An 18,030-nucleotide genomic window follows, 5' to 3' on the forward strand; every position below is an offset into this window, starting at 1 on the left:
AAAAAAAAAAAAAAAAAAAAATTTAAAGAAAATTCTAAATTTGTTCTTAACTTTGGCTATCAAAAAAAGGGGAATAAAATATGCCAGAAAAAGCAAAGCAAAAAAAAAAAAAAAAGTGTCCCCTGATTGCTCTGTCTGTGCCTTTTCAGCCTGTGCATCTGGTTGTTCATCTCTGAAAGTGTGTGAAATACTTTTTTCTTTAAATATTTTTTTGTTCTTTTCTCCCTACATGTTTGGGAATTAAGTGCTTTTTGTATTATATATATCTATATATATATATGAATGTGTTTATTTTTTATTGCTAGATCTTTAGATTTGGTTTTATCTAAAATTATGAGAAAAAAGTTATGAATTGTTTTCTGCAATTTTCCCCACTCCCTCTTTAAATGTGGAACAACTTCATCTGCAGAATCCTCACATCCACATCCTTCAAATTAGCCTGGTCTCATTGCCAATTATGTGCAACATGGGTGGCATAAGGAGGATGGTTGATGTCATTCAGACGATACCATTTCTATACAGAGAATTAATCAGCAACCCTGCATGTGGGCTCCCTACACAGTGTTGTGTTTCAGTCACCTCTGTAACTCTCTTAACCTCCCCAACTCTAGATGGGGCTGTGTGGCTGCCGATGAAGTTGTTCACCTTGAATGCATAAATCTAGTCTCCTTGTTTTTGCTTTTAATCTTTTGATCATGACTATTAGTATTATTATTTTATGTATCTTGGCTATTTTTAGTAGGAAAAAAAGTTTAACTGTTTCTATTATTTAAAAATCTTTAATGAAACTGTAATAATTTTTGGAATAATTGCATGCTGAAGAAGTTGCAGCGTAGGGTGTGTGAGATTGTCAGTGTTAGAGTTCTGTTCTTTATTTCCATAGATGGGCATGTGTAGGCTCATTTGTTTTTGTATATTGCCCATCCCTTCCTTACAGCCAGAAGCTCTAATGCAGCTAGATCACTCCGTGCCGCCCTTACATGGACATGGCGACTCACTTACACATTTACTCCTATCATCTTCATCTCCTGTGTAGTACACTCATAGATACGACCCTCCCTTCCCTGCATCTTTCCTTCCCATACTCCTCCTTTCTTTAGCATTGTTAAAATTTATGTGCTGTCATCCATCCCCCTAAATTAAAGAAAGTCTAAAATTTGTCAAAAAGACAAAGAAAATTAAATATCTATCTGAAAACTTATAACAATGCAGAAATTCATTTAAAACCCTTCAGAGTCATAGAATTTTTTTAAAAGGCAAATTATAAAATTTAACAGTTTTTTTTAATTTTTCAATCATATCAATCAGAATTATTTTAAATTCAGAATTGATGCCCTCCCAAGCCCCTCAAAGTAAAAATTTGTTAAAGTGCAGATTTTTTTTTTCTTTTCATGTTATGTGGTGTGGATGTATGTGTTGTTGCCTCCCTGTATCATCTTCTGTTGTAAATTATTATATTTGAAAAAAATTAGACATTTTGCTCAAAAGTTTTTAAGAAATGACAACAAAAAAGCAAGTTACAAGAATGTGGCAATTCTATTTGTCCAAGAGCATTCTTACACAACTTTCTTTTGTAAATTTTTCTTTCATGCCAAAAAACATGCGGGCAATTTGTTGATGTAAGTTGACTATAAATTAATACGGTATGCTTTTTTAATTTAAATTATTTTGCCTATATGGAAGTGATTTCTTTCTTTGTTTTCCAAAAACAGCCTCTATTTTTTTATTTGCTTTTACTTTTCTTTCTGTTCTTATATTGTGAATGCCTTGTTGATGCTATTTGCTCTTCTTCTCCCAGCTTACTTTGGCTATGAAGTTGATTTTATTTTCTACTGTATGATTTTGAAGACTATATTAAATATTTTATTTCATTTGTGTCTATTTGCTTAATTTTCACTGTTATGTTTTGTGCTGAATTGCTTCTAATAACCAATGTGAATTCTACTCTTGGTAGAAGGTAGATTAATTGTCCTTACCACCCAAAGAAAGCCTGGCCTCTTTGCCTGAACTCTTTTTACCACAAACTTTAAAGTCTTTTTACCATGAACTTTAAAGCTTTGAAAGTATCGGTAGTGTCTGCAGTGGGCTATTAAAATTGGTTCTAGCCTATGGGAGGCCTCTACCCCAGAAGAAAATGAGTTGAGTTAGCTCCAAGTGTTATCAGTGGTAATTGCATCCTTATTTAATTCCTTAGAAAGCATTCAAGGAAATTAGTCCCTTATTTTATTTTCCTTCAGCAAAGGGGAAATAAGGTACTCTCAAGTGACTATGGTAGAGTTTGGTTATCCAGGATTATACTATCAATTTTACTGAGAATAAAAACATCAAGAATCCCAGGTATGTAGAGTATTGTTCTATGATATTGGTGCCTTCCAACATATAGAATTAACTCCTAGCAAAAGCATGCATACACACACACACACACACACACACGGCACACACATTTTCTGTCTCTCTCTCTCCGCCTCTTTCCTTTGTGTCTCTTTTCTTTTTCAATAATAGTTGCCATTTCTCTCCAGGATTTAATCAGGTAAGCTTTAAAGGATCTTAAAATTCTACTAAGAAGAAACATGATAATTTTCACATCTAAAGTTTTACTTAGAAAATATCTCAGGTAGGTACCACCATTGGGTGTATGTCAAAAGTAAGAATGTTCCTTGACCTTAAGGTTATTTGTACCTATGCTGCCTTTTGCACTTCAGCAAACATGAGATTGGTAAGAAATACTATATAATTTTTAATAAAGATGTTATTTCTTTCATTTTAATTATAAATATTAGTGTTATCTGAACTGCTACAGAAATATCAAATTGAGAAGTGTATAAGAGATATGTTTCCAAGCCGGCAGTTTAAGGAATGGGCTCTCTCTCCCTCAGTTTATGTGATTTTGTATTGTTTGACATGTTGGATAATATTTTGGGTTTAAAAATTGGAACTTCCTAAATGGGTGTTATTTTATCTAGTTGGATTTAAAGCTTTTATTTCTGTTGAAGCAGCTATTCAAAGGTCAAGTTTAAGCATTTTTTAAAAACATACAAACTCTTTTATTCCAACTCATCCTTCACACTCTATATTTATAGAATCAATAGTCTAGATCCTATACAATTATACCTCTACCTTAGCATGAAGTTACAACATGAAAACAAGGTCAGAAGAAAGTGATCAATGATTTAAGTGTTTATAGCTCAAGGCTCTTAGCAGAAATAATACTGATCACTAGCATGTCAGAGTAGCAATAGGCACTGTGTTAACGATTTAACATGCAAAAATTTAATATTTGCATCGATGGTTTGAGGTAGGCTGTTTTATTCCCCTTTTACGTAGAGTTTAAGGAATTTTATCAAAGTCATATGGCTAGTAAGCAGGAGAGTTCTGATGCCAACCTGAGTCTGAGTGAGGCAAAGCTCTTAATCAATAAGCAAATGAAGAACTCCATTCAACATTCCATATGTTATAATGTATAGTGATAGCAAGAGGCCATGGCTCATTTTACTTGGACATATGCTGAAAACAGAATTGGTAGGCTTTCAGAATCAAACCCATTTCAGACAAACCATTCGCTCTGAAAAGAGAGGGGAGGAGGAATGTCCTAACTCAAAATTCTTATCAGGTTAAAATGTAAATGAAGCCCCTTTAAGACACTTGAGTTTTTCTGGTGTCTTCCCCCCAGTACTTGCTGTGTTTGTCCATGACTATCTTTTCTGAAGGTGGATGAAAGTTAATTTCATGGTTTCAAGCTTCAGAATATTTATGTGCTACAAGTACACACTTGTATGGCACCAAATAACTAAATGAGTATCTTCGAACTAATTTAGTGGAAGAAAACATTATTTCCCCCCATTACATGTGAATTTCCAAGCAGAGAATTAGAATAATACAAATAAGAGATGAGGTGAAGAGCCCAAATAGAATACAACAGAAGTTCAAGGAATTGGAGTATGGTGTCCCTTCTGAACATCTTACTGTTCAACATCAGTGTTTTGTTATTTTTGTGACCTCTAAGACTCAGATATCTACAGAGAGGCAAGGGTTGGAGCCACACTGAAACTTCATGCTTTTTCTTATTTTTTCCTTTCTCTCTCTCTTTTTTTTTTTTTTTAGATAACCCACTACATTCACCATCACTCACAACATTCTCACAGTTCAGAAGAGTTCTATTAAAATTTTTATACACTGTCTTTTTCAATGGCAGGGAGCCCCTTTTGCTGGATACCAGCCCTGGAGGCATGAATTATATATCTATAAATACACTCATAAAGCAAGAAAGCAGGGCAGCCTTCAGGGCTAAAATAGACCTTTTATATCCCTAATGATCTCTCTAGTTTAAAGGAAAGCACAACCCTGTCAAAAAAGGGTATATACGCCTGATTTAAAAATGCTAACTTTAAGGAATACAGATAGTTTTTTTCCAAACCAAAGAAAAATTCTGGGGATGGCATAGGAAATTAGGGTTTTGATGGATTGCAAGTTTTGTATCACTCTACCTGTAGCCTTTTATGACTTTTTAGGTTCATTGCTTCCATGAATACTTTTGTAATCATAGGCATAAGGTTGATTACTAATTCCACACTCTCTGGACCATGAAAAAAATTATTATAAGCTGCTCTAACATTTGGGAGGGCAGTCACTTTTGATGAAACAAATAAAAAGTCTTCAATAGCCTCCTACAAACTAAGTCATTTCTATTAAGGATCTACTTGTGGAAGAAATACATCCTTCTCCTCCCAAATGATGTGTTTTCTTGGACTCCCCAGTACAATTATCTTAAACCTTGGAATGGTTTTGATATTTAAAGTGATTATACATCCCAACATATACACCTATCCCAGGCAGCTTTCATGTTTACAGTTATCTAAATTTTTTCACTTATTTTTACTGTAATTACCATTTACATATGAACCCTGTATCCTAGTTGACTTCGTTTTAAACTAAAGGCACTCTTCTCATTTCTTGAGATGCCAGGAGAGGGGGGTATGAAAGCTTCTACCATTTCATTGACTGAATATCAACATAATTTGGGCTCAGATTTTCCCAACAGAGGGCATCGTTTATCATTTTTATCACTGCTACCAGGACTAATGACAAAATGGCAAAGAAAGCCGAAGATGAGTATTTTTGACAGATTTTGTTATCTAAACTATGCAATAGCATTCCCATGATTTTAGTTTTAAAATAAGCTCTTATCATTTCACTTTGGGGTTCACCAGCCTTTTAGAAGCTCTTTATAAATAAACAGGCTTCAGAACTGTGTTTCTATGCTCTTGTAAAAATTGTGGTTTTTTAAATTCAAGAGAAATGCTTGTATTAGTGTGTTGATTGAGAAGGGAACAGCAAAGGAAAGTGGAATAATTCAACTGTAGAGGGAGCAATTTGTAGATTTTGTGCATTTGAAACAACGTAAGACACTGCAGAACCTTTAGCTAGGATTGAAGAAAGAAAACAAACCAAAAACAAAAAGGCAAATTTAAGACTCCAGTTGGGCTTCACAGATGGTACACTAAAATTGCAAATGAATGCCACTCTGTAATCATGAAAGACAGTGATCTTAATCTCACTTAAGGGGACGCTAGCATCCTATCCAACAGTTTGCCTTTATAGTTAAATTATTTGTACCAGGACTTTATCTCCCAACAAATCAGTTATTCCTTGGCCTTTAATCCAGGTTCCTCTTTGCTTACTCTATGTGGAGTAGATTTTTGTCATTGCCACAAGAAACAAATGACTCTTCGTATTTGTGCCAGAAAAAAACGCACATGTTAAACCTTTGTTCTAGGTAAGCAGGGAAAAAAGTCCTGTCTTGCCCTCTGAAGGAAAGGAATATCATTCTTAAGAAATCCCTAGTGAAGGTTTAGACAGACTGCATGGGCCTTCACCACTTCTCCCATCACTGCTCTCCTTTTCCTCAAACACTCCTCTTCCATATATCACCTTAAATCTACCACTTGGGACCCACTAACTAAGAAGGATAAGAAAAAAAGTTTGCTCAGGGTTAGGTTTAGGACTAGCTTACCTTTAGGGAACCGTGCTCCAAATCCCATTTATAAAAACTAGCAAAAATGTGTAAATTATGCATTAAAGAAGTTGTAAGATATATGAAAAAATAGGTATGCTAGTCCAGTAAAGCAAGTCTGAGATTTTGGCAAATCTACAAAGATCATTTTACTCAATAGTTTCAAACTATAAGCACTGAAATAGAAGCTTGGGTTTAGAGCACAGACCACGATATCATCTTGAGATTCTCAGAAAGGTTCTTGTTTTATTTCTCCACATACAGTAGAATTATCAGGCATGCCAGAGATGAGGGTACAATGTCTGTTGTTCCTTCCCTTCCAAACGATACACTTTATATATCTTAAGAGCTTCCCTCCCTAATGCTCTAAGTAACATGTGATTGGCTAAACAGGAGGAGGATAAAGGCTTCTGACATGGGTACAAGCAGTTCTTCTCAGTGCTTTGAAGGTATGTAATAGCTTTCTTCTCAGAATGCTCTTCTCTTAGCTCACCTGAAACCTGGACAACTTAGATACACAGAAAATGTTTAAAGATGTGTTTAGAGGTGTTGGAAGGTGAGCAGGAGCGCTTTAATTTGTGAATCAATCTTTATAAGATAAACCCTGGAAGATTGTGTTGTCTCAAAAGCTTCCATCTGGAGTGTCCCTGGAACTTTGCAGTATTGAACCGTTTTTTTTTGTTTGTTTTTTTTTTTTTTTGGCTTTGTCACCAATAAGAGGGACACCTCAGCTACAATCATATCTGTTAATAGATACTGAAACACTGACCATCCCATCACAGTAAAGTTATTATTGAGGGCAGGACACACAAGGACACTGTACCAGTTGAGAGCTTAGTGAGTTAGTTTAGAAAGAGGCTTTCAACAATATCATATTAGCATCTCGACTTTCTGACTAACTGGGAGAGGGAAACACCCCTGCCATCTCTGCAAGAGGATTTTTTTTTTTTAAGTGAAAAGTGGAGCGGCAGCCTCAGGCAACCTTCCTCCCCAAGGCTGGTGACTTGACTTTCCTGCAGGCAGGGCAGGTCCTGCCCTTGGAGGTGGGGAGAAGTGAGAAAAGTCACTTTCTCTGTGCAACTGGTGTGAATCACGGGACTTAGTAGCAAGCAATAGGGGGCAACCGGTTGATTTGGTCCAGCGGGCTGGCTTTGATCATCTGATAAGAACATCACACTAGGACTCGCTCTTGGTGCCCGGGCCACTGTCAGCTTTTGAGTTTGTAGACTGGGAAGGAAAATTCTGGCCTGAGTCCTCAGCAATTGCACCAATTGATACCCCTCACCAGGAGCTGCCTCGCAAGTGTGGCAAAAGAGCCCTGAATAACAGATTAGCAGCTTTCCCCTAGAAGCAGATCAAGCAACCACAGAAGTATATGCTCTCAGGCTTGCTGGCACCAGTTGCCCTTGCCCCACCTAAAATGGGAACAGGGCTCAAGTAACCCTCAGGAGAGACGACATTTCCCAAAGATCAGAGCATTCATATACCCCATTCAGGGGATCAGAGCCCAACACAGATGCATCAGAATACTTTGATAATCAGCTTCTCCACGCAAACTACAAGCAACAAAAGAAAGGATAACCCATAGTTCAACACAGTTCCTTCCATCTCAAACTATTGAAGGGCAGTGGAGTCACACACACAAGAGTGATTCACCACCTGGGAGCTTTAAGCAAGGGGACCAAACTCACTAATCTCTTTTGGCAAGAGGTGAAGACAACAGGTCAGAGGTAAACCAACTGCCTAAAATACTATAAGGCAATACAGGACCAGCACACTTCTCCCCAGCACTATCAAGAAATGTCCCTTTGGGGACTTGGAGATAAGGCCATAAACCCCCCCAGTTCTTGACAAGGTAGCCTGATGAGAAAGAATCAGTGAAAGAATGCAGGAAACATGAAAGATCAGAGAAAAGAGTTACCCACAAAAGAAAACATTTGATCTCCATCAATGGATACCAATTTACATGATATGATTAAATTGACAGAGGAAGAATTCCAAATATGGATTGTAAGAAAACTCAATGGAATTGAAGAGAAAATAGAATCCCTACACAAAGAAGCCACAAGAACAATATAGGAAATGAATGAAAAATTCTCTAAAGAAATTGAAATACTATGAAAAAAACCAAACAAATTCTGGAAATGAAAGATGCATTTAGGGAACTACAAAACACAGTGGAAAGCCTCGAGAATAGAAGGGATCATGCAGAAGAAAGAATCTCAGAGCTTGAAGATAATGCCTATATGCTAAACAAATCAGATGAAAAAAAAGAACACAGAAACAAGAGACAAGAACAAAACATACAATAAATGTGGGATTATGTACAGAGACCAAATAAAAGAATCCTAGGCATCCCAGAGAGAGAAGAAGAAAATAGACAAGGGCTGGAAAATTTATGTCATGGAATACTGGAGGAAAATATGCCTGGCCTGGCCAGAAATCTAGATATCCAGATACAAGAAGCACATAGAATTCCTGGGAGACTCAATGTGAAAAGGTAATCACCACATCATATAGTTATTATGCTGATGTAATAATATGCTGCAGTAAACACGAAGAAGTAATCTTTCAGGTGGTAAGACGAAAACAGCAGATAACCTACCAAACTAATTGCAGACTTCTCAACTGAAACTTTACAAGCCAGAAGGGACTGGGCACCTATACTCTATCTTATAAAACAGAATAATGGCCAACCTAGAATTCTCTACCCAGCAAAACTAAGCTTCATCTATGAGGAAGAAATAAAGACCTTCCCAGACAAGCAATCACTGATGGAATTTGCAAAGAACCAGACCTGCATTATACACTAACAGTGCAATAGACACTCACAAAAGTAAAATCACTCAAGAGTTAAAGTGTAGAACCTGGACTCCACAATTGCTCAAGGAGTGAAACAAAATAATAGGAATTCACCCAACAATATGAATGGAAATCTACTCCAAATATCAATCCTCTCAATAAATGTGAATGGCTTGAATTGTCTTCTGAAGGGACACAGACTGGCAGAGCGGATAAAAATTCACAAGCCTAGTATCTGCTGTCTACAGGAAATACATCTAACCCACAAAGACACTTTTAGGCTCAAGGTCAAGGGATAGAAAACAATCCTCCAGGCAAATGGAATCCGAAAGAAAGTGGGGGTAGCTATACTTATTTCAAATAATATAAGCTTTAAAATAGCAAAAGTAAGAAAGGACAAAAATGGTCACTATATAATGGTGAAACGAAAAATCCAACAAGAAGACTTAACAATTCTTAATATTTATGCACCCAACTCAGGAGCACCCAGATCCATAAAGCAAATCCTATTTGATCTAAGTAGCATGAAAAACAGTAACAGGATAGGTGCTGGGGATTTCAACACCCCACTTACTGAACAGGACAGATCTTCCAAACAGAAAATAAGCAAGGAAATAATGGACTTAAACAGAGTTCTAAAACAAAAGGGTCTAACATACATCTACAGAACATTCCATCCAAATAATACTAAATATACATTCTCATCAGCCCACGGAACTTACTCCAAAATTGATCACAAACTCAGTCACAAGTCAGACCTCAACAAATTCAAAAAAATAGAATTTATATCATGTATCTTTTCAGAGCACAGTGGTATAGAATTAGAGTTCAATTCCAATAGAAACACTCACCACTTCACAAAGTCATGGAAATTAAACACTCTATTGTTGAATGACTATTGGGTCAAGGAGGAGATACAGAAGAAAATAAAAAGATTCTTCAAACTAAGTGACAACAGGGACACGAGTTTTCAAAATCTGTGGGATAGAACTAAAGCATTCCTGAGAGGAAAACTAATAGCATTAAATGCTCACATCCAAAAAACAGAAAGCTCAAAAATCAACAAACTAATAACTGTCTCAAGGAACTGGAAAAAGAAGAGCAAATCAATTATAAACCTAGCAGAAGAAAAGAAATAAGATCTGAGCAGAACTAAATGAAATTTAGAATAAAAGAACTATACAGAAGATCAATAAAACCAAAAGCTAGTTTTTCAAAAAGATACACAAAATTGACAGCCCTCTTGCTAGATTGACAAGAACTAGAAGGGAAAGGACTTTAATAAACTCAATTAGAAATGAAAAAGGAAAGGTCACAACAGACACCACGGAAATACAAAACATTATCTTTGAATACTATAAAAAACTATATGTCCCAAAACTACATAATGTGGAGGAAATGGAAAAATTCCTGGAAACATACTACCTCCCTAAGTTCAAGCAGGAGGAAATAGAATCCCTGCACAGACCAATATCAAGCACAGAAACTGGAACACCAAATAAAAGCTTTCCAAAAAGGAAAAGTCCCAGGCTAGATGGGTTCACACCCGAATTTTACCAAATATACAAAGAAGAACTCATACCTATACTACAGAAATTATTCCACAACATTGAGAAAGATGGTATCCTCCCCAGCTCATGATATGAAGCAAATATCACCTTGATACCAAAGCCAGGAAAGGACACAACACAAAAAGAAAAATGCATACCAATATCCCTCATGAATATAGATGCAAAATGCCTCAACAAAATTTTAGCAAATCAAATCCAACAGCACATCTAAAAAATAATTCACAGTAACCAGGTGGGCTTTATCCCTGAGATGCAAGGCTGGTTCCACATACACAAATGTATAAATGCAATTCACCACATAAATAAAAGAACAAAGACCATATGATTCTCTCAATAGATGCAGAAAAACCATTTGACAAAATCCAACACACCTTCACAATAAAAACTCTTAACAAAATAAGCACAGACAGGACATACCTTAAAATTATTAAGGCCATATACAATAAATCCACAGCCAATATCATACTGAATGGGGAAAAATTGAAAACACTCCTGCTTAGAAGTGGAACCAGACAAGGTTGCCCACTATCTCCACTTCCATTCAACATAGTGCTGGAAGTCCTTGGTAGAACAATTAGACAAGAGAGGGGAATTGAAGGAGCCCAAATGGGGTCAGAAGAGGTCAAACTCTCACTCATTGCTGATGATATGGTATGTGGAAAACCCCAAGGATTCAACCAAGAGACTCCTGGAATTGATAAATGAATTCGGTAAAGTCTCAGGATACAAAAATCAGTGCACACAAATCAGAGGCATTCATATATGCCAATAACAGTCAAGCCAAAAATCAAATCAAAAACACAGCACCCTTTATAATAGCTTGAAAGAAAATTAAATATCTAGGAATATATTTAACAAAAAGAGGTGAGAGACATATACAGGGAGAACTACGAAACACTAAGAAAAGTAGAAGATGTAAACAGATGGAAAAATCTACCTTGCTCATGCATTGGCAGAATCAACATTGTTAAAATGTCCATACTACCTAAAGTGATCTACAAAATGAATGCCATCCCTATCAAAGTACCATCATCATTCTTTACAGATCTAGAAAAAATAATTTTACACTTTGTATGGAACCAGAGAAGACCTCGTATTGCCAAAGCAATCTTAGGAAAAAAGAACAAACTGGGAGGTATCAGCCTACCAGACTTCAAACTTTACCACAAGGCTATAGTAACCAAAACAGTATGGCACTGGCACAAGAAAAGAGATATAGACCTCTGGAACAGGACTGAGAACCCAGAAATGAATCCATCCTCATACTGTCATCTAATCTTTGAGAAAGCAGACAAAAATATACACTGGGAAAAAGAATCTCTATTCAATAAATAGTGCTGGGAAAACTGGATAACTACCTGCAGAAGATTGAAACTGGATCCTCACCTCTCACTTACCACAAAAATCAATTCACAATGGATAACAGACTTAAACCTAAGGCATGAAACCTCCAGAATCCTAGAAGAAAATGTAGGGAAGACTCTTTCAGACATAGGCCTAGGCAAATAATTTATAAAGAAGATCCCCAGAGCAATCACAGCAGCAACAAAAATAAATTAATGGAACCTGATCAAATTAAAAAGCTTCTGCACAGCCAAGGAAACTATCATTAGAGAGAATAGACAGCCTACAGAATGGGAGAAAATATTTGCTTTCTACACATCGGATAAAGGGCTGATAACAAGAATCTATGTAGAACTCAAAAAATCAACAAGAAAAAAATCAAACAACCCCATCAATAAATGGCCAAAAGACATGAACAGAAACTTTTCAAAAGAAGACAGAATAATGGCCAACAAATATAAAAAAAATGCTCAACATCTCAAAAAATCATTAGGGAAATGCAAATCAAAACCACAATGGAGATATCACCTCACTCCAGTGAGAAGGGCCTTTATCAAAAAGTCCCAAAGCAATAAATACTGACTGGCGAGGCTGTGGAGAGGTAGGAACACTCTTACACTGGTGGTGGGACTGCAAATTAGTACAACCTCTGTGGAAAACCATTTGGAGTTACCTCAAAGAGCTAAACATAGAAATATCATTTGAGTCAGCAATACCACTATTAGGCATCTACCCAAAGGAACAAAAGACATTCTATAATAAAGACATCTGCATGCGAATGTTTATGGCAGCACAATTCACTATTGCAAGGCTGTGGAAACAACCCGAGTGCCCTTCAATCCATGAGTGGATTAATAAAATACAGTATATGTATACAATGGAATACTACTCAATTACAAAAAATGATGGTGACCTAGCACCTCTTATGTTATCCTGGACACAGCTTGAGCCCATCCTCCGAAGTGAGATATCACAAGAATGGAAGAGTAAGCGCCACATGTACTCACCATCAAATTGGCACTAACTGCTCAACACTAAGATGCTCACATGGTAGTAATATTCATTGGGGGTAGGGGGGTGTGGGTGGGTAAAGTCACAACTAATGCATGGGGTAAGCATTGTATGAGGGAAGGGCACGCCTCTAATCCTGGCTTGGGTGAGGCAAAGTTATAACATGTAACCAAAATGTTTGTACCCCATGATATCCTGAAATGAAAAAAAAAATAAAGTGATTGTTGAAATAAATTTTTCTGGAATAAATCAATAAAGAGGCATGCACTGTGACTTCTTGAGATTGTTCCTCTGCTTGGAAAATAACATTATAAAAAGACAGGAAGAGTGATTGATTATCTTGCTGACATAGATGAAAAATAATCTTGGCCTTACAGTTAGGTAAACAATATCCACCACAGAATATTTGTGGTACCCATGATTTGCAAGGCACTATGAATTAATGAACTATTCTGAACTGTCTTTCCTGACGTAGTCCACATGTTTATAAGTGCAATAATGAGGGACTGTGGGTAAACTGATATATATTTTTGACATTCTAGTTAAAAATCACTGATTTTTAAAACTCACTTTGCTAAGTCAACATTTCTGAATCTAAAATTAAGTTTCCAGCAAGTCATAGATATGTAGGCTGGGTATTTTTAAAATCTAGCTTCCAGCTCAGCATATATTGCATGTAGCATAAAAGCAATTCATAAATATATATTAGACTAATGCAAGGCAAATTGTCTTTTAATGGGGGAATTTCAGGAAAACTATAGTCAAAATGGGTTTATTAGATGAGCATTTAAGTCCTTGTCACTTAGCTTATAGTAAATGAGAACTGCAATTAATAAGCATAAACAAGTTTTTTAAAAAGGTAGTAACTATAAGAAAACACTAAAAAGTTTCTTATGTTCCTTTTCTATGTTCCTTGATCTTGGTCTCAATAACGTGCAAAATGGTCATTCTGATTCTCATGGGAACAGATAAGTAGAAACCCAGGGAGGCAATAAAGAAACATTACACTCCCATTAATACATGAATAAGTTACACACGCCATGTGTGCCTGTACCCACTCACAAAATTTTGGTAGCCAGTCAGTATTTATAACAGTATAACTGCTTGAATGTTGTCATCCCACCAGCAGATCCTGGAAACAGCATACATATTTGAATTCTATCTAAATAATTACTTGAGAGTATCTTTACGATTTAAGCCCCTGATCTGGGGATTTCAGGTTTGGGTGGCAAGAGGCATGCAATGGGCTCTAAATCAGCCTCGAATCATTAGGCTACAACCAGAAAAGATCCATATGTGGATCCAGGTCGTTTTATTACAATTTCCGAGGCATAACCTATGAACTGCATTCATTGAGAGTGACTGCGAATTGTGTTTACAAATATACTAATTGTTTTTCTCTCTCTTTTCAATCCCAGGAGGTGAATTAGTTATCCCTCTTCTTGTAGAAGACCCTTTAGCTACCCCTGCTATTGCTACTCGTGCACCTTCCATTACTCTCCCCCCTACCTTTCGCCCCCTCCTCACCATTATTGAGACCACCAAAGATTCCCTGTCCATGACCTCTGAGGCGGGGTTACCTTGCTTGTCGGACCAAGGCAGCGAAGGTTGTGATGATGATGGCTTGGTGATATCTGGGTATGGCTCAGGGGAAACCTTTGACTCTAACCTGCCCCCTACCGATGATGAAGATTTTTACACCACCTTCTCCTTGGTAACAGATAAGAGTCTTTCCACTTCAATCTTCGAAGGTGGCTACAAAGCACATGCGCCCAAGTGGGAATCCAAGGACTTTAGACCTAACAAAGTCTCGGAAACTAGTAGGACTACTACCACATCTTTGTCCCCTGAGCTGATCCGCTTCACAGCTTCCTCCTCCTCGTCTGGGATGGTGCCCAAATTGCCAGCTGGCAAAATGAATAACCGTGATCTCAAACCCCAGCCTGATATAGTCTTGCTTCCGTTGCCCACTGCCTATGAGCTAGACAGCACCAAACTGAAGAGCCCACTAATTACTTCCCCCATGTTCCGTAATGTGCCCACAGCAAACCCCACGGAGCCGGGAATCAGACGGGTTCCGGGGGCCTCAGAGGTGATCCGGGAGTCGAGCAGTACAACAGGGATGGTCGTCGGCATTGTGGCTGCTGCCGCCCTCTGCATCTTGATCCTCCTGTACGCCATGTACAAGTACAGGAACAGGGACGAGGGGTCCTATCAAGTGGACGAGACGCGGAACTACATCAGCAACTCGGCCCAGAGCAACGGCACGCTCATGAAGGAGAAGCAGCAGAGCTCGAAGAGCGGCCACAAGAAGCAGAAGAACAAGGACAAGGAGTATTACGTGTAAACGTGACAACCCTGACCACACATGAATTTAGAACAGAATTGTTTCTATATACTCATACTGTGACCACGAGAGGTGACAGGTGTCAGAACTGCGCTAACTGTGAGATGGGGTAGACCATGACTCTGGTGGGGAATACCATTTTTCAAAGGACACTCACAACAACGTATCTCTCCACAACGTTCAGCCGTGGCTGCTGCGTTTCAGTCATCGCTCGGAGACAGAGAGCTCTTTCTGCCCTGCTGTATCATAAAGCACACACTCTGCGCCCTGGAGCAAGCCAATGGCTCCACCACTTTCACGGACTAGGAAGCTTCCTTCTCTTGAGGACCTTTGACAAAAAGGTAGACTTATTCATGGCTTACTTGTTTCATAACTCCAAGTGAGTCTGTAATGATGTTTGTGAAGCTTGACTGTAACAATGTTTTTTTTTTTTCGGTTTCATTATGTAAAAAACCAAAACAAACAAAAAAAACACAAAAAACAAAAAAAGAAAAGAAAAATGTTCAAAAAAAAAAAAAAAAAAAACCACAAAAAACCAAAACAAAACAAAAAACACAAACCTTATCTGGTTTTGGCCAGTGTATGTGTAACTTTTCAAGATCTGAGGGGAAAAATGGCTTTTGGGTTTTTGTTTATTTTTTTGAGAGTGACTGGACATAAGAAGAGAAAAAAAAAAAACTCAGAAAACAAAAGTGAGAGAGACTATTGCCATATGAACTCAAAAGTTACCATGGTGTTCACTCTACATATCAGGTTGTGGTGTCTCTAGAATCTGTTGTTTGTTTCCTATAAGACGCTTTGCTGAACATATAACAAAATTCATGTGATGGATGATAATATTGATTTGAAAAGCTGGTCCCCCAGGATCTAATTCCAGATTTTGCCACCCCAAAGCCTAAACAGATGGGTTTAGGTATGGTTTTATCAGAGCTATTGGCTTTACTTGACAATATTGTTCCTGTCCATTAACCCAGCCAAATTGTTTTAAAGGGGAAAGCCCCACTAACTAAAACAGAGCCTTTCCTAGCAAAGGGGAAAGGGGGGTGGGCTGGATCTGTAACTGATTGAAATGCATGCAAATAAAAAAGAAAAGACAATACTAAAGTTTGTTGAATAATCAAAACAGACAATAGGGGAGTTCAACTTGTGATGGAACCACAAAAGGTCACACAAGCCAAACGTGCTATGACAGAGTGCAAAATACATAGTTCTTTCCCTGCCCCCAACATGATAATGGTTTTCATTGTGGTTTGATTTTGTAGCCTGACACATGTGGACAACTCTATCTTTCCATTTGCTCACTTCTCCCTTCACCCATCTTTTTTAAAAAACAAACAAATAAATAAATAATGAATAAAGCTGCTGTGACACACAAAAAAGGAATTTAATAGTATAATATATATAAATAAATATATATACAGATATATTTATCATGGTATGTTTGATGGGATGACTGACACAGGAAATCTGTTAAAGTCTTGAAGTGGAATGAGAATGTTGTTTTAAAAGAAAATAATAACACAACAAAAAAGTAAACCTTAAAATGTGAAGAAAGTGTGAGTTTTAGTTTTGTCACAGTTAACTGTGTCAAAGAGAATTTAAAAAAAAAAATCTTCTCAGATTTTGTTTACATATTTTACTACATTTTTGCTGGTATAATTCCCTAGCCACCTATGTATATACTGCTTTAAGAACTGTTTTTTCCTATTTGTTTATTTCAGTTGGTTTGGTTTATATTCCAGTTGTCTTTTTTTTTCTTTTTGTAAAGAGGAAACAATGTACAGAAAAAAACAATACACTGGTTGTGTGGCCATAGCGATCCAAAAAGCAAGAGACAAAGCAAGACAAATATTCACACAAAAAATGAAGTGTGTCTTCTGGAGGGTCAGATATATACAATTTCTTTTGTACAGATGAAAATCAAACAGCTGTTTAGATTTAGAAATCTATTCTTGCTGGTCTTTGTAAGTTGCATGAATATTTGACTTTGAAAAAATATCTTAAAGATATGGGGCAAAAAGCGCAATCTAAATGATAGCCTTTACTAACGTGTATGGAAAGAGGTGTTCCTCATTATCTAATATTCCAATGTGTTAAGATTTTTTGATTTTTTTTGTTGTCATTAAAAAAGATGGGATTATAAAGAGATATCAAAGCACGATTTTAGATAACCTACATGGCCCAGCCTATATGAAGTTGATTATATCTCGATGTCTGTAAAAGATTGCTATTGTTGGAGTCTTGAGGTCTTGTGAACTGATTTCCTGCTTTCTTTCTTTACATTTTTTAATTTGAGTAAAAATACATTTGTTATATTCCTTTTAGTGTAAGTTTCTATTTGGACAATTTTATGGGAACATGTGCATTCTGTATGTGAGCTTCTATCATATTCCTGTTGTTTTATTAGCAGACCCTAAAGGAATTTATTTTATGACGTCGTGATGTTACTGCTTTTTCTTTTTCCTTTTCTCTTTTATTTCGTATTTGCATTTTTGTTCAAGGATATGCTTAGCAATAAAATGTTCTTCCCAAAGCCTTGTATGATGATACATGTTTATTTTCCTAACATTTGGGGAAATATCTTGCACTGAAGCCAAATATGTCATATCTTATAAAAAGTCAAATAAGCTAGGACCACTTTTGTATGAATAAAATATCCTAAGCAGTGGCTAATTACTTACATAAGCTTATCAAAACTGGCATATTTATGGGATAAACAATGTCTGTTATCTCAGGCATTATTGTTCAGATTGCTATGATAGGTATAACCAGGAGGGGAAGCACTTTTCTGAAAAGGTAAGATGACAAAAACATTGTATTCTGAAAAAGAGTATTAGATACTATGTTTTTAAAAGTGTTTGGTATCTTTTAAGTATTTTCTGTTTGAATAGTATTCCAGAACTATGTTCAGATAGTGTCTTAAGCACCAGAAAGTTTTAGTTGTC

The 18,030-nt window shown here is 36.8% G+C and overlaps 1 protein-coding gene across 12 annotated transcripts in view; it reads left to right on the forward strand.

Annotated features, from left to right (window-relative positions):
- The window catches only part of NRXN3 (neurexin 3), a 1,493,796-nt gene extending 1,478,711 nt beyond the window's left edge, over positions 1-15,085 (forward strand). For 10 of the 12 annotated variants that reach the window (XM_069465177.1, XM_069465179.1, XM_069465178.1 and 7 more), the window contains one exon: positions 14,784-15,085. In XM_069465177.1, coding sequence (XP_069321278.1) covers positions 14,784-15,085 — 302 coding nt within the window. Of the gene's footprint in view, positions 1-14,156 lie in introns of all 12 variants that reach the window. The other 2 variants (XM_069465175.1, XM_069465183.1) reach the window with 2 other exon arrangements.
- The last annotated feature ends 2,945 nt before the right edge of the window (positions 15,086-18,030 follow it).

Source organism: Eulemur rufifrons, chromosome 2, assembly GCF_041146395.1.
Source record: "Eulemur rufifrons isolate Redbay chromosome 2, OSU_ERuf_1, whole genome shotgun sequence".
Taxonomy (NCBI): domain Eukaryota; kingdom Metazoa; phylum Chordata; class Mammalia; order Primates; family Lemuridae; genus Eulemur; species Eulemur rufifrons.